At 47.6% G+C, this 22815-nt stretch overlaps 1 protein-coding gene across 1 annotated transcript; it reads left to right on the top strand.

The window, feature by feature from the left end:
- The first annotated feature begins 971 nt into the window (after positions 1-971).
- Positions 972-22367, top strand: LOC142576429 (somatomedin-B and thrombospondin type-1 domain-containing protein-like). The gene is made up of 4 exons (XM_075686558.1): positions 972-1389; positions 10803-10997; positions 13142-13271; positions 19470-22367. Exons 1-4 carry the CDS (start codon positions 1083-1085, stop codon positions 19741-19743), a joined length of 906 nt encoding a protein of 301 aa, XP_075542673.1. The 5' UTR covers positions 972-1082; the 3' UTR covers positions 19744-22367.
- The last annotated feature ends 448 nt before the right edge of the window (positions 22368-22815 follow it).

Here is a 22815-nt window from a genome sequence, read left to right as displayed (position 1 = left end):
TACATAGCTTAAACAACAAAAAACGTAATTTTTCTACATTGTTAAATACATTGTTTCTCGTATCCGAAAACTTGACTTAACCGGGTTCGTCTAACGGCAGTCTACTCTAGACCAGCCGCCTTCGACATGGCGCTGCATGCAATAAAAGGGCACATCAAGTGTGAAGAAAGTGTGCTACGCTCTTTTCAGCCAAGTTCCGGGCGGTGACTGGCGGAAGAATACAATAAGCGCAAGGAAAAGTTCCTTGCGGCAGCAGGAAAATGTAATATTCGATAACACAAAGTGGGAATAATACGAATAAACTGCCATTTAAGCGATCAGTCACCCTTGGACAGCACATAGCTCCTGGTGATTATCGCGCTCTCCTATGTCATCTTTGGCCTCTTCATTTACGCGCCACAGATCTTTGGAGGTGAAACTACCATGTAATTCTGCAACGATTTACTTTACAGGCTTTTTTAAATCTGTAGTCACGTGAGTCTGAGAAAAAATAGTTCCCCGGCTAGCTTTCTTTTCTTGCTCACGTCTCTCTACATTGTTCACGGGCGGTCCGGATCCACGCGCGTGACAGAGGCTTTCGACGGATTTTGGGAAACCGTACCGGCGACCCTCAGTCTGTTGTCCCTACATGAGCGCACTAATGGCCCCGTCGCTGTACCAGCCCCACCCCCCGCAACCCCCCTACCCGCTGTGAACCACACAACACGCACACTGGCACACGCAAAACACCCCCGCAGCGGCGAGGAGCCCCCCTCCTCTATCCCGCCGCGGTTCCCTCCTTCTTGGTGGCCAGCTGTAGCAAAAAAGCATAGAGAAATGACAACGCAGGCCTCGAGACCTGCGCGGGGACCCCCCCGCCTAAGTACCCCCTCCAGTTACGCCCTCTCTCCAGCCAGTCGCCACGAACGAATAGACGAGAATGAGGAGGAGGCGAAGGAGGAGGGCGATCGACGTCTTCCAGCCGACGACAATCCCGCGACCACACACCCGCCGACTTGGCCGCGAGGCGCAGACGTCGAGAAGCCGGAGCCAGGAAACACACACACAAGCAGTAGCGCCGACAGGGCCACAGCGAAAGCAGGATGACACGCGTATCGAGTTGGCTCGGGCCGGCCCTCGGCTTCTGGCTGCTGCTGCTTTGCGGTCAGGCTGTGCGGGCTGCCCCGGAGCGCAGGCACCACGGCGACGGCTCGTGCCGGGCAGCGGGCCTGTGCTGTCCCGGGCGCGACGCGTCGTGCGTGGTGCGCAAGATGATGTCGCACTCGTCCATCGGCGCCACCGGCGGACCCAACGCCCTGGTCGAGGAGCGAGACGAGCAGTCCTGCTACTGCGACCACGCCTGCATGCAGCTCGGAGACTGCTGCCACGACTTCAAGGAGTCCTGCGGAGGTGAGAGCACTTTCTCGGCAACCACGCATAAAATTCCATCACTGCTCGGTTTTACGCCCCGACGCTCATATTAACCGTCGCAGAGCACCGAACGACATCGTTTTAGGAGGGTTACGATTTCTTAGCTCTTGTTAGTGCGTATAGAACACGCGAGTTGCCATGTCGCTTGGCTTCCGGAGGTAGCCTTCTTCAGTGGAACCAAAGGCTTTAATATTGCTCAATAAAATAAATGTAGAAACAGTGGTGCACTGCAGGGAAACGGACATACTGCTAAAATGAGCGAAGGTATATGGATGTCACATGTGCCGCCGTTGGTATACGCACTGATGCAGTCATTTTTGACGTGTACCATTCTTCCACCAATATTCTTTCTCCACTTGAAATACGCCCTTTGAGGCACGCACTTTCCTATTTCAGTACACGCCTTGAGGCAAAAAGCACTCTCCGCTCGCAAGGGGAAAAATATTGAAATAATGAGACTGGCAACACCCCGAAGAAATAGTCTAGATGTACAACTGCGACTGTCTTTTCCCTTACAACGCACCTTCAGGACATCCCTTGTCACGGCGAAAATGGGCAAGCAGGTTCGATGCACCGAAATGCGCAGCGCAGTTCTTGCTTGCGCGCGAGTGTGCGAGCGTTTGTAGAGCCCCCGTCACATTTCGGTACCGCAATATGTTTCGGTGCTGGCTGCTCGTGAGTGTAATTATCAATTTATTTATGAGGGGAACGAGTGCTCGTCAATGCAAAATACGGGAAGAAAGTCAATTGAATAAAGGTTCTACTGTAAATCACGCTTGTTTGCGTTAGTGCAAGTAATACATTTCGAGACATGCATGCTGTGGCTTCTATAAAAAGTATTGTTAAACCTCAGATCAGTCAAGTGCGCCTTTGTGCTGATTAACCTATTCAATCAGGAACGCCAAATGTACGATTTATACCAAAATGATTACATTACCACTACCTCAAATATCCGAAAACCGAAACTGTAAAAAAATTCGAGAGAATCTAGAATGCGAAGTTACCTCTTTAGGTTTCACTTCAGCATATTTGCCTGGATGTACGCGTTACTTTCAATACAAGACGGTTCTCCAGGAGACCTTTAGCGCACCCTTTGCCTCCAGCTGTTCAAGCTGAGACATTTCGTCCTGCTATGTGGTCACTTATAAACTTTGTACCGATAGGAACGTCGTGCTGATATTCAAGCTCCGCGAACGCCACTCAAAAGCACATGATCAGTTGGCCGCCGTTCACATTCGTGTTGGGGACAGCGCATTTATCTATGCATTTTTCTAGCGGATACTGTTTGCCACCATATCTCCAGAGCACATAGCACGAGATCTTTTACGTAGAGCACTCATAAATCTGGAACCCATGTCCTTCTCACGCCAAAAGTCGTGTTATGCCAGATAGTTTTAGATTAGGGATTATTTTCTTTCTATGCTTTCTACGTTTACCCTCAACCCCTCTTTAATAAATTTGTTTAAAGAGACACGAAGCGTGTACTAAATTAGGCTGTATATTAAGTTACACTTTACGAGGAAAGGAGAGATCCTGAAATAAAGAAAAGTGAAAACAATATACGGCTGGCGAATATACCCTTATGTTGGCGCACTGCAATACCAAGATGCCATGGATATTGATAGCGCGTGCATAAGGGTTCATCTAACTGCTTGTCGATAAAGAACAAAGACTACACTGCATTTTCAAAGAACAAAATACTTATCCTAGTAAGTTTCGAGAACTTTACCACTGCTAAAATGATTCAAACAGGGATAAGGGCTCTGAAATCCACAACGTCTCAATGGCGCGAAATAACATTAAAAGAAACAGAAGTTGGGCTTCAAGCTCATCCACACAATATTATTCACCCCTCCCTTTCCCCCAAGAAAGTCACAATAGCATTTTGAAAGAATTTTTTTTTAGCAGTTTAACTTCATTTAGCGTTGCGCTTTAGTGTCCAATATGTCATTTGAAGGGGAGAAACTCATAGAAATGGGGAGGCGTTGGCAGCCGCTTCCTGCCTGGGGTCGCCTCATAATTGGCTCAAATTTGTTCTTACGAACAATTCTAGCGTAAGTGTTTTATCGTGAATACGGGCCTATCCCGCATGGGAACTACAATGCACCGGCACAGTTGAGTCTGGCGGTGCGCCGGTGAGGGCAACATAAAAGCAATGTTCGGGACTGCGATTTATTCGCTTCCATCGTCCTTCTTGCTCCTTCGTCAGTTTGTAGCCCCCTTCAAGTTGTTCGTTTCCAGCTCGCCACCTAATTGAAGGTACGAGAATGAGAGCTCGGAGGTGTGTGACAATGCAAGAGTTGAAGTGAGTGAAGGAGCACTATTTAATTGCCCTAACAGGCGGTTTTCTTTAGTATAGCTAACTTATTCTGTAAGAGTTTTAAAAGGCAGAAAGGGGAGATGACAGTAGGGAACCGTCCTTCTGAGCCACGAAGTGCGACGAATGTTGATAAAGAGTTATGAAGCTACGCAATTCCATGGTAACACGGTGGAGGCTGTGTATAAAAAAAATATTTAAACACATACAACGAACGTTTAGGAAATTTTTCTTACGTACTTAAATTAAGAAACAGCATAATGTTTTTGAACCTATGTACTACCAGATATCCCCCTTTCTACTGGAGACAAACCAAATCTTCATTAAAAGCACGCATGATGTAGTTGATCAGCACTGGGCTCTCTCGCAACCCAAAGCAACCCATTATAACAACGTTCATCACGAGCAAGACGTCGAGCGAGCAGCGAAACATCGTACGGTCTCGCTGTAGACATGATAGCACAATCTATCTTTCGTGCACACTGACATCGCGTGCCTAATTTCACTAATTTTCTCACTTACGCTAGGGGACAGGTTCATTTGTAATTTCCGCTATGTCCCACTTTCTTATTTCGCAGCTATTAATTATGAAACAAAAAGAAGTTGCGTGTCCATATGCGTGCATAATGACTTAAAGGAAAGCAAAGTAAAGAAGTCCGGGCCCGTGTTCACACACACACACACACACACACACACACACACACACACACACACACACACACACACACACACACGCACGCACACACGCACACACGCACACACACACACACACACACACAACGCAAAACTCTATTGTTATAATTATTCGAAAGGAAAAATTTCAGTCCATCCTGATGCTGACCATATGAACGAACGCGACAGGCCAATGGCAAAGGGCGCCACGAACGAAAAGGTCTGTAAATCAGCACCTGGTATGGTCACCTTGCCCAGGCGCTGCATCAGTGCTGATCGCCTCTGTCAACCGAAGACGGCTACGTGCACCGACGAAAATCGTCGCCCACCTGCAGCTGCCAGGCTCGCTGGCATCCATGCAGTGAATTTTATTTTCAACTTGAACCAAGCATGCGGTATTACCATTGTCCTCCAAAAATAATGGTATATTTTCCTTTCCTCTGTCGCCCGACTCGGTGACTGAGCGGCTCGGTCATTCTTCTGCCGGGAACGAGGTCCGAGGTTCAAATCCCCGCTCCGGCGGTCGCATTCCCTCGGGCGAAATGCTGCAAGCCTCGCGTATACTTACACTTTGCCGCACTTGAGAGAAACTCTGGCGACTAAGCTTATTCCCGAGCCGTCGCCTGCAACACCCATTCTATTCCTCTGTGCAGTTGCGAGAAGTTAAAGCACACAAACTCATTCTTTTCTATACCAGAACCACAATTATAATAATAAAAAAACAGTCACGTAATTCAAACGTACTCGCACGCACTCGCTAATACACTTAACATATAGGCCTTTATAGGTCTTTAAGGAGCTGTTTTGTGCCGTGCAATATAAGCGAATTGACAGTGGCTGTTAGGTAAGGAAATATAGCGGTGGGTGCTATACTCTGACGTTCGTCATTATGACAAACTGAAGTTATTAGTCAAGTGGCGCCCAAGTTTCGGCACCAATGTGTATAGAACTATCGAGACGCGACGAAACCAGACAAAGAGCTACTCATTGTTCCAACTTCTTCTTCTTTTGCAGTGCCCGCCTGTCCCGTTTATGCGTCTTTTTCTACAAGAAATATACATAATTTTAACGTTTCACCTAATGTCAGTTTACACTGCGTCACAATATAACCATCGCTTTCACTGGAATAAGTCTTCGTGAGCATGAAGCCAGCTAACAATGTTTGGCCTAGACAAATTATCCACTGTATATGCTATTTACGCCGTCGCTGCAACAACACATGATTTTGTTAAGCCTGTAATGTTCAAGCATGGGTACATATTAAGCAAGATTATCACAAGTTGTTGATATTTGCGTCTGACGTCTGACCACGAAGAGTATGTAGATTTGTTGAAAAAGCTTATATGAGCGAGAACTTAACTATTATAGCAATTAAGGACTTACTAATTGACAGGCTGAACAATCTACTACGTAGGCACGAGTTAGTCCTTCCCAGCGTAAATCATAATTTTGAGCTACCAAGCCGAGCGGGATACGTACGCCTCAGAATGAAATTATACGATGGGCACTGCAGGGTTAAAGCCCTGTTCTCGATGCGCCGGGCCTTTGAACTTTTGTGCGCGCTTCGCAGAATTGAGTGGACAACACCGAACGCGTGGGCTCGTTTCGTAATAACGGGATGTTGACAGCGAAGGCAGAAGACCCGCTTTAATGTCTGCCCGAGCAGCTTCGTTCGCAACCTGCGTTTACGTAATGCAAGGTCTTTCCGTCTCAAGGGCAGCCGGAGAGAGATCGCGAACGAAGCTCGCCCTCGCCAAGAGAGAGTCACGCTGGGCCGAGCTTACATGCCTCCCGGAGCACAAAGGAATTACAGCCCGCCGGCTCACCAAGCCGTCATTAGAAGAGCCGCGGTTGGGCCAAAGTCTAGAGCGCGACGCGGGGCAGAGTTCATTGACTGGCGACGCGAGCTCGCTTCAAGGCCAGATGCTTCGGCGCACAGGGCCGAGGCATTTTTTTCTTCGGCACCGCGGTTCGTTCGCATAACGGGCGCCGTTTGTGAGGGGGTGCGGCGACCCAGTACACCCCTGCTTGCGTCGACCCGCGAGATATTCGCGTGTCGCGTGTCTGGCATGGCTCCAACTAAGTGTACTATGCACGACAGAGAAAGCGGGGAGCGCGGGGTGCCAGAAGGGTTCAACGACTGATGACCCCGGATGGTCTGTAGCCGCAGCGTCAGCAGTAGCAGGGAGGGACCGTGACGGCCGGGGTGTCAGGGAGCACGTGCTCCAATGGCGTCACGCGTGGGCGAGGGGAGTTTTCGGCTTCCCTAGCACGACGATCTGCAAAGAGTCGCTTCTCGCTTCGTAAAGTTGGGGTCAACGTACAAGGCGCAGTAGTAGAAATAGCAGTAGTAGTAGCACTAGTAGTAGCTGTAGTAGTAATTGGTTGCTTGTTTTATAAATGAGTCAGTAATTAAATAATAAATAAATAGGCCTTGTACATCCGTGCACAGTTCTTGTTCAGTATGTGCTGTTCAAAATCAGTTTATGTAGACCGGACAGTAATAAGAAACAGCTCTTCATTATTGTTAGCTAAGATGTGGTCAACATTTTAAGCATAGGAAGAATGAGTGTTGGTTTAGGTAAACAATACCTGAGGGTGAAACGATCGCTTCACGCTCGTTAAAATTCATCATTTAAGCTTGTGCTGGAGTAAATACATAGGGACCCGCACGCAACAATGTCTGCGGTAATGTTTGTGGGAACTACACACCGAAAGATTCTCTACGGTAACTAGCATATAATGGGTAAGTGTTAACGAAAGAAGAGACAGACCACGCATTCAGCTCTATCATGTGCCGGACAGTGCCAATTAAAAGCCGGCGCTATATCTTAAGCGGCACCAAGGTAAAGCACATTCTGAGCTGTCTCTCACAGGCAGATAAAGGCAATACGATAGTCACGTGGTGTAGCAATGATTCATCATTCAGTTTGAGTAGGAAACAGCCTGTTTGTTCCAGTGCATAATGGGGCACGTTGCTGCGAACGCAGCGAGGTCTCTAACACTGCGATCAGTGAGCACGACTTCAATTCTCATAAAAGGGGAAAATTCAGCAAGAGTAACGTAATATGCTCACTACTGTAGTGCTGAACTTCGTTTGTTAGAATCCAAGTAGCTGCCGTTCGGCCATTAAATTCCGGAGCAGCCCGTCACAACGGTGAGACGATAAACGCTTGGCACATTTACGGGTTGGAGCGAGCAAAGCGTTTGGGCCGGAAGCATCCGCACAGCCAACACAAAAAATGAAGGACGGCACTGGTCAGAGCGTTGTTAGCACTTGCCGCGGTCATATGCAACGCCTCCAGAACGAGCAGACACCGCGCTGCCTTAACTGCGACCCTTGCGTTCTTTCTTCCTTGCAGTTTAAGCCACCTTGCGATCAAGATGAGGAGGAGGAAAGGGTGAAGGACGCGCGCAAAGTAACAGGGTAGCACAAGAAAAAGGAGAGCCAGAGTATATGTTTTCAAAGTATGCCACACTTCGTTCCCTTATCGTTCCAAAAGAGTGTGCTAATTTATTTAGGAACCAGGCCGGACAAAATGTTCCTGTCTCGTTTGGAAATCCTTCTAACTGACGCTTGCTCTGGCGGTGCTACTTGAACTACGCACCGCTGATGCGTTTTCTCACGAAGCATCCAAGGCGGAGTCTTTAGAAATGCGACTAATAAATGTCACTGTGGTGCGGCTTAGAAAAAAGAAATCGAGGCTTCATGTTGTTTTGTAATCCGCACGTGATGAGAGCCAATCGCCAGAAAGTGCTTAGGAGTCAAGAAAGATGTACAAAATCACTTTGAAGCGTTCGTGCGTTACGTGAACGAGCGCTTTAAATCGTTTCGAGAATCTTCCGCGAGTAGGCGCAACCTGAAAGAGTCAGAATTCTTCATGCGTTCCATGCCAGCGTATTTAAACGTTTTGGTACAAAGCACTGAGGCTTCGGCTAGTTAGTACATGTATACAGCGCGTAGAACGGGGAATGTGTTTCATGAGTACACACTAAGTGTCTTAAGAGGCCAGTCACGTGGGAATTCTGCGCGCATTTGCGGGCTTCTCTCACGCTCAGAAAAAAACACTTCTATGTAGCGCGTATTAAGCAACAGAAAGTTCTTACCGGACTGTTTCATGTCGCTCTACAATTTTCTTGTTGACACTTTTCATCTACTTATAATATTTGAGAAGTTGAATAATTAATGAAGACTAATTAACTAATTAGGCGGAATGAAAAGAATAGTTTGAATATCTCAAAGCCAAGGCAAACAGCATTACAAGTGTTCTGTCCAGATATGTTGCATTTGCATATATTAAAAAGCTGGCTAAATTTAGCTGCGACACACTGTATAGTCATTCTTTGAGCGGCATTACGAGCTCTGATTGCAAGTGTATCATGTTCAGAGACTACGACCGAGCGGCTCGCCCATAGGAGATCTATCTGTCTATACTTGCATGGCTGGTTAAGCTGTACACAAATTTAATTGAAGATAGCAAATAGACCAACGAATATCATTTCGCTCACAATATTCGCGACAAATCTTTGACTTTACGGAATGGGGACCAACCCTGGTTAAACAACAAAAAAGATATCTGCGTTCGGCTACAAACAGAAAAAAAATCATTTTTTTAATTAAGTAATGTTTCTTCAAGAGAAAGTAATTATTTGTAGTGAAAATATAAGTTTACCGTTCTTTGTTTGTTTTTTCACATTTATTTGTTACAGTGTGCTACAGCGACACGCCCGACATGAAGCACGTATCTTGGTTTTTCACAACCTTAAAATGAGTCCTATACAAACACAATTGACAGTGCCGAACAACCGGATTCCTGGACTTAGAGTCCCGCCAAAGAGGACCTTACTGCTCTCGAGCTTCTCATCAGTATGGCGAACGTACTTTTATACCTTGAATTCATGCCACCTCCCACCCTCCCAGCCGCCCAAAAAAGAATAATACTAACCCTACGCAGGCCACGAGCCACCGCACTCTTTAATAAGGGCTCATTCATTAATTTCGTAGTGGTCGACAGCCGGGGCGAGGTACGGGACGCCGTCACCATCTTCACTAAGGATTCCACGGTGGGGGAGCAAGCCGCGATTGCTCTAGCCATCAGGAACCGTAAATGGTCTTTCATCTATAGCGATTCCAAAGCAGCAATTAAGAGCTTTGACAAAGGCTATGTAGCTGGGACTGCGGCTAAAATTATCGACAAGGTCGAAACTATCAAAACTGAAATCCGATGGTTTCCTGCACATATGGGACAAGTGGACGAGACTCGGCCCAACCTCAACGAGGTGACGAACGACCTGGAACGAGGACTTGCTTGCCGTGCCGGTCAGAACCGAACCGACGCCCACTACCATTCCGGGGAGCATAAAGATCACTCACTAACTTACAATGACATCACTAAATATTACTACTTGGGGCGTAGGCAATTCCCACTGCCACACGTAAAATTGAACAGGGCTCAGGCAGTCACGCTGCGTTTACTGCAAACCGGGACGTACCCCACTCCGTATTTCATAAATAAAATTCACCCCGAAAGAGAAATTAGGAAAGAATGTAACGTGTGCGATGGCATCATTGACATCAGGCACATGCTGGCGGGCTGTCCCGCTACTCTCGCCGACCCCGAAGAAAAATGGCTTTACTGGCACAAGATGATATCAAGCTCTTCTTATCAAGATCAACTACGGGCTGTCCAGAGGGTCCACGATGACGCCATAAGGCTCGGCCTGGCGGTGCCGACGTGGACGCGGCCCGCCTCGGTCTGAAAAGGCCGGGCTCCAGGACACAAATAAAGTTTTGTGAATGAATGAATGAATTAATTTCGCCATACCGCGTCTACTGAAATGCAGCGTTTTGACGCGTTCATGTATGACAGTGAGTCCTTCGACCGTTCCAAGGTGCCAGTATTTTTCAAAACTCTGATCTTCAAGCGTTCGAAAAAGGCATTCTCGAACTCTCCTATCACCTAGTCACATAATTACACTTCGGTGCTAGTGGCCTGATGCGCGTGATGTAGTGGGTGTCTATATCTCGTTTATATCTCCCTCGGTGTCAATTGTAAACCTTCAGGTTCACCCAATGACGGAGGTCGTAGTATGCTGCCTGAAGTCGCACTAACCCAAAGTCAATGACACGGTTAGCTGCCAGTGCGCCTCCATGAGTTGAACGCCAGAAGGAAAATTAAATTGGGCGCATAGAAAAATTGCCACTGGTAGGAGCTGAACCCATGAATTCCCCAATCGGGACGTGCGATGCTCTACGGCCGAGCCTATCCTCTCGCGCATTTCCTTGGGTATTTATGCATGTCGGCTTATACTGGCCCTGGGTGTGTTAGCCAGCGCCGCTAACGACGATCGCTGCCGATGTGGCGTCTCCCACCAATTGTATGTTCTGCTCGTTTTCTCATAGTGACGGACTGCCGGATGTCGGAGTGGGGCCCGTGGTCCGAGTGTGACACCGAGTGCGGATCCGGAGGCATGGGTCGCGAGCGCACCGTGCTGGAGCAGCCGCGGAATGGGGGCCTGTCCTGCGGTGAGCTGCGCCAAAGGCGCGGGTGCTACGGCCACCGGTGCAACAGCAAGCCACAGGACAAAATCCACAGAGGTAGGTTACGTTGCAAGCGGCTGGCCAGGAGCAGCCATTAGAGCTAAACTCTTTCTCGAGACACAGATCTGCTTAGAGATGCTGTTTAACTGAAATGTAGAGAAACTGATTACTGGGTTTCTCCGCATTGCCAACGCGCTCTTAGAAACTTCTCGCAACGCACATGCGCGAAGGGAACTTACGAAACGTATCCTCTAAGAAAAGTTTACACCCTTTGGAGTGTATATTTGCCAGACGACAATAATCGCCATCTGCCGTGCCCCCATTTCCTTTCTTGAAAATGCTGCGCTCGTTAGTTTCCTGTCGGGAATGCTATGCCATGCTGACAACGCGCATGGCGTTCGTTACTGGAAAGTACCGGGCTCGCCGCGTTAAAGAAAGGAAATGCGGACAAGACAGATGACGATTATCGTTGTGTGATAAATACGCACCCCAAAGGGTGCAACTGTGTTTAGAGTGTAAGTACACTTGCAAGCTTCCACGTACATAACAGGCCGTTTTTGCAAGCGTTTATTGGTAGGAACGATGTATATAACATCTCGCAAGCGAAATGCTTGGACGACTCGCGTGATAATAATGACAAGAGACTGTACTCGTATGTCTCGGTCGTTAGCGTATGCGGTATCTCGGGTAGCGACAGGCCGTACCTATGACAGTTCCGTGCACGAGTCATCCCGTCGTTCCTCGGATATGACGCACGCGTACTTATTAATAGACTGCGTTGAGCAGCGCGCCTCTTCCGGCCCTAATAACGAAGTACGGCAGGAACCTCTTGCGTGCCTCCCGTTCCAAGGCCCGACGCGATGCCCGTCAGCGAGCGTGCTTCCCTCGCGCTCCGTCACGCGCACGCGGACGGGAGCGAGAGTATGCCGCCGCTATGTGACGGCGCGCGCAATGTCGCGGCGTTCTGTGTGACGCAGCTGCCCTGTCAGGGCGCGCGAGTGCTCGGGCGTCGCCGGAGGCGTAAGAGCATCCTCTTGGAAGCGGGTGTCTCGACGTAGGTGCCTGCTTCGCGTCTCGCGGCAAGAGCGGTTCGCGGCGCCTGACAGCATCGGGGGCCACACCAATGGTGTCTGTGGAGGTCAACGCCCTCCACCCCTGCCTCCTTCGAGGCAAACCTTGTCGGTCGATATAACGCTGGCGCGCGGACGCACGTGCAGTCGATCCGCCAATTCACGTGGAAGCGCCATTTCCAACTTTGTTTCCCGCCTTTTTTTTTTTTTTTTTTGCGGCAACCGTGCTACTTTTGCAGATGTAGCGCGAGGTGCATTCCATAAGACTAATGCGCACGCAGACTGGCCGAGTATTGCAGCCCCATCACATAGAAGTAGGCAAAGACGCCCGCACAAGTCAGTCAACTTCCGTTAATGTTAACGGCGCATAAACAGAGGCAAGGCCGGGATAACTTAAAACTATTCCCGTATGTTTTTATTCCAAATCTGGAACCCCAGGTGGTCAAAATTTCCGGAGTCCCCCTCTATACGGTGTAACTCATAATCAGATCGTCGTTTTGGCACGTAAAACTCCATAATTATTATTTTTTTTTAATCTGCCATCAGTCATCCGAGATAGGTCAAAATTGGTCGGGTCCAGCCCATATGGACGGGCGTCGTGCCCATATGGGTGGAGCCTGAGCCATTTAGGTTGAACTTGAAAAACGCTAAAGCAATACTTGCATAGCCGTCCTCTGGGGTATATGAGGACGTCCAAGTTCCAAAGTAGTCTGTTCGGGAAGCAGCGAGTCATCTCTAGCTGGGTTAGCCCAAGCCATGCGAAGTGCAGGACAATACCACAACTAACGGCATGCATGCGTCCTGTACCGTCCACATCAAAATTATATTCCCGAATATTACGTGACAAAACCACGATATAATTATGAGGCATCATGACGCATTGTCAGCTCTATAAGTTCTTAAGATGCGCAGCACGTCCTCTCATTACCAGTGGCTTGCTAGCGAGAGAAGCTAGATTATACGTTTCGATTTTAATTTCACGATGCGTTAAACTGCTTTGGTGTTCACTCGATGTTACATGGAAATTTACTTTCCTCACTGGACGCGGCCTCGGGAAGCAGTGATTTTTTTTAATAATATGCCTGCGCGTGTTGTACCTAACTGCCGTGCTTTTCTATCTTTCTGTTTCAGAAACGGCACTGCTGCTTCCAGTGACGTTCTCTCCATTACGTTCTATGAACGACTCGTACGACATCCGACAGAACCTAAAGTACTTGCCCAAGAGTGAGCTGAGCAAGGAGAACAACACCACCGCGAAACCGTAAGCCATCGCCTGAACCCGTGTTCTGGGCCCGTATTCATAAACACGTCTTGTGGTAGAGTTGTTCGTAAGAGAAAATTTCAGTTGATGCTGATGCTGTGCACCTTATTAGCGAAGGCGACCGCCCAATGGCAAATATCACTTAAGAACGAAACAGTTTGTGAATTGGCATGGTTTCTATTTTTTTATGTCTAGCAACAACTACGGCAGTTTATTTATATGTTAAGCGCGAGTGATTCTTTACGCTCATGATTCGAAAGTTGGCACGAAGACTGAATATGAAAATGGATATGGAAAAAGAAAATTGTTCCCCAACGGGTGCGTTGACTTCTGAGAATCCGAGAAGCATCCTTGTTACTAAATGTGTGGACCGAGAAAGCTGGGGACAGGAATCACAAAAACAGAAAGGAGCAGGAAGGGCCGCTTCTATGCGACATGGCCCAATATAGAAGCCTTCTACAGTTTAGAAGAATCTGTTTACCTCAAGAATTGCGCGTGCTTAACAATTTCGGCGCATCTTCTCGACAAATGTTTGTGGTCCCGAGTTTCATTGATTCCGCGACACCGTCATGTTAGTGTGTCGCCGTACTAATGATTAAAATGTAATTGCTCGCACACAGTGGTCGGCGTCTCTGTTCTGGTAAGAACTTTCAATTTCATTGCTTTAGCGGCAGTGAAGGTGATTGCTCGCGGCGTGCTGCCCGCGTGGTGAAGCTGAACTAGGTTTTGAAAAGTTATCCCGCCATGAAACTGTCCTAAATTGTGCGCTGCATTAGATTCGTTCGCTACAGCTGTTGTTTGAATCAAAATGCTTGTGTTTATCCCCGCTACACATAAGTCTGTCGAATGAGAATTGCGAGCTTTGCTCCGTTGACTCGCAAATAGAATTTAGTGGTATGACCTGTCTGCGCGACGAGCAACACGAAGCATGTACAAGCAGATTGTTCGTACCTCGGTCTCTTTGTATACAGACGAACCATTCGCAGCGATGCTCGCATTACTACACCTCTTAGATGCTGGTGGCTATAGCAGCTGCTATCGCGCAGTAAGGTTAGCAGACGCTAACATCATCATTCTTTCACAACATGAGTATCTCCTCGCCGCGATCATGCAGCATTTCATCTTTCTTTATGGCAGACATCATGTTTACAGTGGTTCACGTGGCTCAATAACTTTCGCCGCATCAGGTGGTTCGACCATGCATTCTGGCTGAAAAACGCAGAGCGTAGTACATTGTTTCAATCGGCACCACACCAGATGCCTACGCGGGCGGTCTCCTAGAAACTAGCCGCTAACTTCTTTGACACAAAAAGAAGGACGCCATATGACGTCAGCGCTCCTTTCTCCATTCACCTTGTCTAATTTCTGAAGAACCTTTTGAGCCTTGCCCAATTAGCCACGCCTCTGTGTCTAGACCCAAACTTCTCTATCTCTGCACTGGCTGGCATCTCCGAAGAAGCCGACCTCATTTAAAGCTAAGGTTTCTGTGCCTCTTCCTTCGACTTTCCCACTGCTGCTGCTGCTGTTTCTGCTGTCTGGCACAGTGCGTCTCGGGGTGGTTCAAAGCGTGTGTGTATATGACACAGGGTTTGGGTACGGGCTAGTTTGTAATACATTGCAAACATGACTTACAGCGCATGCATACACAGAGGGACAACAAGAACGACGATGACAAGCGCTATCTGACGAAGACAGCGCTTGTCTTCGTTGTTCTTGTTGTCCCTCTGTGTATTCACGCGCGGTAAGTCACGTTTGTATATGACAGGAGCGAGACGGAGAGGAAAGGCGAAAGGAGAAACTGGTTTAGACCTTACCGCGTCGAGCGAGAGAGAGAGAGAGAGAGAAAGGCAAGGGAAAGACATGGAGGTTAACCCGAGATTATCTCCGGTTGGCTACCCTGTACTGGGGGAGGGGTAAGGGGATGCAATAGGTGAGAGAGAGAAGGATAAAAAAGAAAAACCTAAACACAGACACGCACGTACACACGAACTGTTTCTGTGGGCACTGTAACGCAGCCCGCAAAATCGTTCCTAGTATTAAGCAGTGTCACCGTACAGTCCTACGTCCCACAGTGTACAGTCACAATTTTTCAGAAAGTCCCGTGTTTTTCAAGTATCGCAGCAGCGCCTTCATAACAGATCGCGCTGATATTCGCGTAGGCCAGCTTCCAAGGATCTTGTTTTCTGACATTGGGCGCTTGTCCCGTTTGTCTAGAGTGGCTGAGAGGACCGATCTTTGTGGGTTAAAACGAGAGCACTGACAAAGAAGATGCTCGATTGTATCATTGCAGCCGCAGAAGTCGCAAAGTGGGCTGCTGGTCGTTCCGATAAGGAAAGAGTAGGCGTTTGAAAATGCTACTCCAAGCCATAGACGGGCTAGAAGGGTGCACTCACGTCGTGGAAGCTCGGGTGGAATACGGAGCTGTAAATTAAGGTCCAGGGTATGAAGACGTGCACTTGTGAAATCGGATGAATTCCATTGGGCTAATGTCAGGTCACGCGCAAGTGCGGAAAGTGTTTTTCGCTGCGTCGGCTCTCGAAAGAGGAATGGCAACGCAGTTGGCGCCGTCATGGGCAGATCGGGCAGCTGCGTCTGCTCGATCGTTGCCATGTATGCCACAGTGACTAGGCAACCACTGATATATTATATCGTGTCTGTCGTCAACTAGTCGATGGTGGACTTCTCTGATCTCTGCGACGAGCTGCTCATGTGATCCATGGCGCAGTGCTGAGAGTACACTCTGTAAGGCGGCCTTGGAATCACAGAAGACTGACCATGCGTGGGGTGGTTCCTCCTGAATGAAATGAAGAGCCGCACGCAGTGCTACCAGTTCAGCAGCTGTCTTTGATGATACATGTGACGTTTATAGGTGTATTTTGACGGATCGTCTTGGTACCACCACAGCGGCAGCTGCCCTTGCAGATGTGACTGAGCTATCGATGTAAACGTGTTCGCGGCCACTGTGCACATCATGTAAAAGTTCTAATGTGGCATGCTTAAGGGCAGACGACGGCATGTTGGCTTTCTTCATGATTCCTGGGATGTTGAGGCGTATTTCAGGTTTGTGCAGGCACGATAAAGGTGAGGATGGTCTTGCTGCAGGCATGTAGTTCGATGGCAATGAGGTACGATTTCGGCGTCAATTATACAACTTAAAGTTGTGTGTGGCCTTTCTGTGGGTAGAGCGGCAAGATGGTGAGAACGTAATCGGGTAACGTGCCGAATATGCCCACTGAGAGCGTCGGTTGCCAAGTACGTTGATATTGGGTGATCTCGAGCTATGACACGCGTCGAATGTGCCCAGTGTCCTCTAGAGCTCCCTAGACGTCGCCAATTAGCCTTTTGACAGCTGCAATTATCTGTGACCTCCCTCAGAAGCATTGCAGAAACTGCAGCACTTCACTTTCTACTAACGTGCGAGTCCCGAGGGGACGTAGATAAAACTGTGGAGAGGAGGGAGGGCAAGAGGTACTTATCATACAAGGGGGGGGGGGAGGTGACGTGAGAAGCCAAGGAAACGCGGCTGCTATACGACAGTGGGTGCGGAGAAACTGGATAAGCTGAAGTTCAAGGGTACGGTACAGTACATTCCTGCTAATTCTGAAAAATAAACACCATGCAAATATGTCAAGCGGAGACATTACACAGGGCGTGCAGAAGCAGAACCACATAAATTTAAAGCGCACCGCAGGGTCCACCTAGGCGACATTACGGAAGTGGTCGACCGTCAAATCAATACTTTTGTGCCCCCCGCGGTAGCTTTGCGGCTATGGGATTGCTAGAGGTCGCAGATTTGATCCCGAACGCGGCAGCCACAATTCAGCGGGGGTGAAATAGAAAACGCACGTGCACCTATAATTTGGGACATGTTAAAGATCATCACAGTGTAAAAATAATCCGGACACCTCCACTACGGCGTGCCTCATAATCCGATTGCGGCTTTGACACGTACAGCCCTATAATCCAATTCTAGTTTAAAACTTCTGCCACGATGTGATGTGCTGTGTGAGGCAATTACAAAGCTCAACCCTCTCAGAGGTTATGAAATATGGCGCACCACAACGCCTCAAGCAAACATCTCTCCCTGTGTGTTCTCTGTACGACACAGAAAAGCAGCAGTGGTACACGAAAGGTAACGTTTAACATCAGCTCACCATTCTCGTGTTAGACAAACGTTGAAGAAATGAAACTTTCGCCGTCAACATTACAGCAAATTATCGCCAATCGAAGCAACCAGCGCAGAAAGCTTCGCTTACACATATTACCGCAGTTCGTGGGATCTGCATAATTTTTTTTATCCTGGGGCCTTGTAACGTAAAACTATTCCAATATGCTTTATTCCAATCTCCTGACGTCAAATTTACGTAACCGCCGACGCAAGCATCGTGCGGTCACCGGCAAAGTTGTATGAACAAACCAATAAAACGCTCTCCTTGTTCATAGGATATCGCTTTTGCTTGCTTGAAAAACAAATAACATTGCCTACACTGAGCGGCTTGTCTCATTCTATTGGCTGACAAGAGGCGAGGAGCCCGCTCAAGTGGAAAAGGAATTCGATGTGGCGGAGCCACTGCACTGAATATCTATAACCGGATGAAGAGGGTGGTGTCGGCGCCTGCGATTGGTCCGTTTTCCCGTAGTTAGCTTGCTGTGGCTGGTCGAAATTCGTGGCGACATGGAACGGAAGCTTATGAATGGCACTAAAACTAATCCTCAGCAAAGTAGAGTTGGCAGGACGCAGTCGTAAACGTGCCGAAAGTGCTCGAAAACGTCGCACGGCCACGCAAAAAGATTTATTATGAGCAAATAAACACATGCTCTCCGGCAGGTGTGAGTAGCCAGTGCTTCAGCGATCGGCGGCAGCCATCTTTTATTCCTTTCGGAACGGGGCAGCCTGCGGCTATTCAGAAGAAAATTAAGTTTTGTGTCGCATATTAATGCACCTTTAATGCGTACACGTAACTTTGATGCGGTGAAGTTTTGCGGTTTTGTGACGTCGCGTGACAGGCAGGTGAAGTGGGTCCAGCCAAAAAACTTTTGACCAATAGTCGAGGGCTAATGACGAAAAGGCGTCGAATATGAAACAACTATTTTTCATTTGTTCGGTCGAATCATGCATAATCAGTGTGTACATATCATATCAGATGGGGAGCTATCGCGGTTTTCGTGACGTCGCGTGGCAGACAGGCGAAGTGGGGGTGGCCCAAAAAAATGTTTTTACCAATCGCGGAGGGCTGATTGCAGAATTGAAATAGAAAAGTTTGGAATAGTTTTACGTTATAGCGCCCCTGGTAGAAATTATGGAAATATCTGCGCGACAATAAGCAAACACGCCGCAGGTCGAGAATGAGAGTTCTGGCGCGGTTGCAATGACCACACGTATAACATTAAAGTTTTGCGAATATTTGGTGCTGTAATTATTCTAATGCGTTGTAGAGGTTTTCATGGCCATGGGAGAAACTTGGCAGAATAGCTGCAAGACTATCTCAAGACGTATTTGATCACGCCACTTGCGCCAAATGGGAGCATATTGCGGCAAAATTAACTGCGTGACAGTGACATGACACGATGCCGAAGATGCGGCTGTCTATTCGAGGTCACTGCTGGACTTTGAAGTTCCTCGTGACAGCGCCTGGCGAATAGTAGCTCAATGGCTCTGGATTGATATAACCTGTTCCCTGTAATATATATATATATATATATATATATATATATATATATATATATATATATATATGCGGGATGGGGGCCGATGGTTGCCCAGCCCTTTGTTTATCAGCGGCCACCCTTTGTTGACTTCACTATACATCTCTTCAAACCACGATAGAGGCTTTGTCGGCTTCAAGTAGCACGACCAGCAATGTATGCGTAATATCGACGCCTTAGGAACATTATATTTTGTTTCAGTTCATGTGTAAAGAGAAAAGTAGAACTAAAAACATAGTGAACGGAACGGTCTCCAATACCATACAGCACAAGACAATTTCCCTCTCATCAACATGCTACACAATGTGCGTAGTCAGAGCCTGACGTTATCCGCAACATGTGAACGTCGACTCACACTGCACGTTGCCATAATATATAGGTGCTATCAGTGCAGTCAACAAACAAAAAACGCCTGCATCCCCTTGAGAAACTAAGGGTCGAGAGACGGCGTAAGTGCGTTACAAGAGTCTCTTTTTCCTACCGCCCACGCAGATACGTGGTGCTGTTCGAGGTGACCAAGTCCCGGAAGGCCTGCGAGTCCCTGGAATCGTTCAGTGCGCTGCGCGAAGGCCAGCGCTTGTGCGTGTCCTGCGAGGTGACAGCCATGCGCAAGCACCTGGGCCACCGCTGCACGGGACACGGCCTGGATGACCGCACGTCGCGGTTCGCGGCCCTCGGCCACTTGCACTGCCACGGCCGCTGGCAGCGCATCGAGCGCACCGACCGCTGTGCGGTAGGACGGCAGCCGGATTTCATCTTCGTCTAGTCAGCTCCCCCCGCTTTCTCACTCCGAGGCAGAGCGGCACACAGAAGGCCGGCACATGGGCAGCCTTTGAGCAAGGCAGTGTTTTAGTGTTGTGTATGTCTTTATTGTGACATTGTGCCGACGCCAACAAGATTTGACTCGTTGCCCAGTTGAAAAAGATGACAGAGTGTGTCGCAAAAGCCATCAGAAAAGCGCCCTTTCTCGCAATTCACTATTGCCAAGAACATGGCGGCTAGCGTCCGTCAAAATCGCAATTACTTGTCCGACGTGTGGTCCGTTGCTTTTGCTTTGCGCAATTAGCTATGATGGGAAAGAATATACGTACAGATACAAGAAACGAAAATGTACTAGCAGCCCATTATCCAGGATTCCGGCTGTGCGCGGGCCAGAATAAGTTGGGAAACGTGAAATTCGGGAAAGCCAGGTTGGCATTCTTATAAAGTTTCGGTTTCTGTTCCAGCTCGATCGTCCTTTGGGGACGATTAAATTCTTTGTCATGTTATGCCTCTTCGCAACAAAGCTACAGTGTTCGGCAGGGTATACACTGTGGCGATGACAGGAAGAGACTACACTGCCTAAATTTCTCTTTTAAGTACAGTTGTTCGTCGAAAATAATGGCAGAATCTTTTGTCAGTACAGAAGAAAAAATCTGTCTAGCATTTTTAGCGTACTAAGAAAAATGAAGTCTCGGTGTGCGGTAGAGGCATCACTAACTTGAATGTCTCCGAATGCGAATTCCTGCCCGAAAGCAATGCGCTTTGCGTCGTTCACACATCATTTATGCAATTAAGTTGTCCGCCTCGTCACAAACATATTCAAGGACGCTGCTTTCGTGCGGTCGTGTATTTCCTCCGGTGGCCAGTAGTGACAGACGATGACGGCGCGGCAACCTACCGAATTTGTAGTCCTTCTGTATTACGTATGAGCTTGTAAAGTCTAAAGAGTGTGGTAGCGCATTCCTTTTTTCTTTTTTTTTGTGAAGGTTAAAAGCTGTCGTGTTACTGCCGACGTGCACTAATACAGCGTGCTCACGAAGGTTGCATATAAGACTATATTTTATTGATACACGCAGATGCGCTGTGCTCTAGAATGGTCTTCAGCCTATTTATTCACCTGTCGTCAATGGGCTGAGTTATGCGTCTGTGTGCGCGTTATTACAATGAGTAGGATTGCACGACGAATATCATGGCACGAAGGATGACCAAGATGTTATGATGGCACCACATAACTGTTGAAAATCCGTAATGCCAGCTGTTTACAGGATGCCGCGATTTGGCGTAATTTATCGGGAGGCATTAGGAACAATGTGAAGATTTCTAACTTGCACAAGGCACCAATGCCACCGCGAACGACATAATTCTAACTCTAACATTACCTCGCACTACCATTACAACGCCCACGTCTTTGGATATGGGAGAAGCACATAAATGTCCTTTTTTTCTCTTTTAGGATAAGTCGTGTTTTCTCTTTGTACTGTTTGCAACAGTTCGTGCACACGCTAGTGTTTCTTTGGCAACACCTTAAGGAACACATCGTCCTGGATTTTTACTGCTCCAGAGCATCTGCATGACCGCAGCATTGCATTTGACCACCCTCGTTATTCACTAGACGACTACCGCTGATTTGCATTTATGCTTACTTCATTTTGTTTCTTTTTATATGACATCACATTTTGGGCAAATTTAGCTCACTCTTTTGGTGTAAGCGGGCAGCTGCTGTATGCCGTGCGCAACGTAAGATCGCGTCGGCGTCGCGTTCTACAACGAATATTTTTCAACATTCACCAAGCGTGCGCCACGGGCTATCAAGCCTACATCAGAAAAACCAAAGCTGCATTTATGTGAGAGTATTCATCATACGCTTTCCCCGTAGAGGCATGTTTCCGGAAAAAAATACTTTGCTGCCACCATCATAAAGAACAGTCGCCACTGCGCATCGCATCTCCAAGTACTCAGACTCAAGCTTTCGTTTTAAGACAGCGCGGTTAGCTGCTTTGGTCCACGCTTATGTAGGCGCCTGCGCAGACGGACAATGCCAGGCACTTCTCACCGCAGCATTCATATCTTCCATTTATACTCACAATGCAATCGCGAAGGAAGTGTAAATTCCTTCCATGAAATTTGTTTCACTTAAGCATCTACTTAAAGGGTGATTGAAATGATCTGACTGCACCAGCATCACATTTTTATTATGGATAAATTATGCTTGGCTAATAACTTTTGTAACCTAAGGCGTTTCGGAAGATATGTAGAAACGTATTATTGAGTCTCTGATCTCGATTTGCGTAGTCCGCGTGAAACTAGTTATGGTGACGTTACTAAAAAAGAAATCTACTGCCATTGACGTTTCTCAGAAATGCTTTCTAGTGAAACATGAGTAGAACTCTACTGCTTAGCGGTATAATTAGATGCGTTAAACATAATCGACGAGAATTTCAGCTTCTAGTTTGCCTGGACCGGAAAGGGATGGCACTGTCTCTCAGAATCTTGAAGCTGCTATAGTTTTACACAACATGTTCTCATTTTCCATTCAACATGCCACTTATAGCATCTTTTTACATTTGTTGATAGAAGGTAGGTCCTTAGGCTAGCGAGTGCGAATAAATATTTTTCCCATTTCCGTGAGTCGTTTTTCCCGTGTGGGCTTTCTTATGTGAAAGGAGTGACTCCTTCCTCCTGGAAGTGAAGGTAAGTGCTGCCATCATGAGTATTTAATAGGTCCTGAGATTCCCTGCACCCGTTAATGCGGGAGGAAAATATGCAATTATTTTAGACGTTGTGTAAATGAAAAGCATAGCACTTGACAAGAGCCAGAAAAATAACAGAAAGAAAAGCCAAGCCTTTTCATGTACATCATACACACAGCCCAAATACATGAAGACGTAGTAAAGGGAACATCAAAAAGTTCAAGAAATGGCGAATAACATGAATCACTGAGTCGAGCTTGTAAACAATAATTCATCAAACACAACTAATAGAAACACTACTGTGACGTTTCCAGCAACACAATGTAGAAAAAGCTGCGAAGCGAGCGCTCTACCAATGAGCTACACCTCCGGAACGATAAACGGAG

This window comes from Dermacentor variabilis, chromosome 3 (assembly GCF_050947875.1).
Source record: "Dermacentor variabilis isolate Ectoservices chromosome 3, ASM5094787v1, whole genome shotgun sequence".
Lineage (NCBI taxonomy): Eukaryota > Metazoa > Arthropoda > Arachnida > Ixodida > Ixodidae > Dermacentor > Dermacentor variabilis.
The sequence above is the reverse complement of the archived record's forward strand: the minus strand, read 5'-3'. Positions and strand labels throughout refer to the sequence as shown.

What these genes read in the sequence shown, in the direction of transcription:
- LOC142576429 (XM_075686558.1), top strand. Translation starts at nt 1,083, where the DNA reads ATGACACGCGTATCGAGTTGGCTCGGGCCGGCCCTCGGCTTCTGGCTG. An exon ending in CTTCAAGGAGTCCTGCGGAG is followed by an intron (nt 1,390 to 10,802) that starts GTGAGAGCACTT and finishes GTTTTCTCATAG; the next exon opens with TGACGGACTGCCGGATGTCG. An exon ending in ACAGGACAAAATCCACAGAG is followed by an intron (nt 10,998 to 13,141) that starts GTAGGTTACGTT and finishes TTTCTGTTTCAG; the next exon opens with AAACGGCACTGCTGCTTCCA.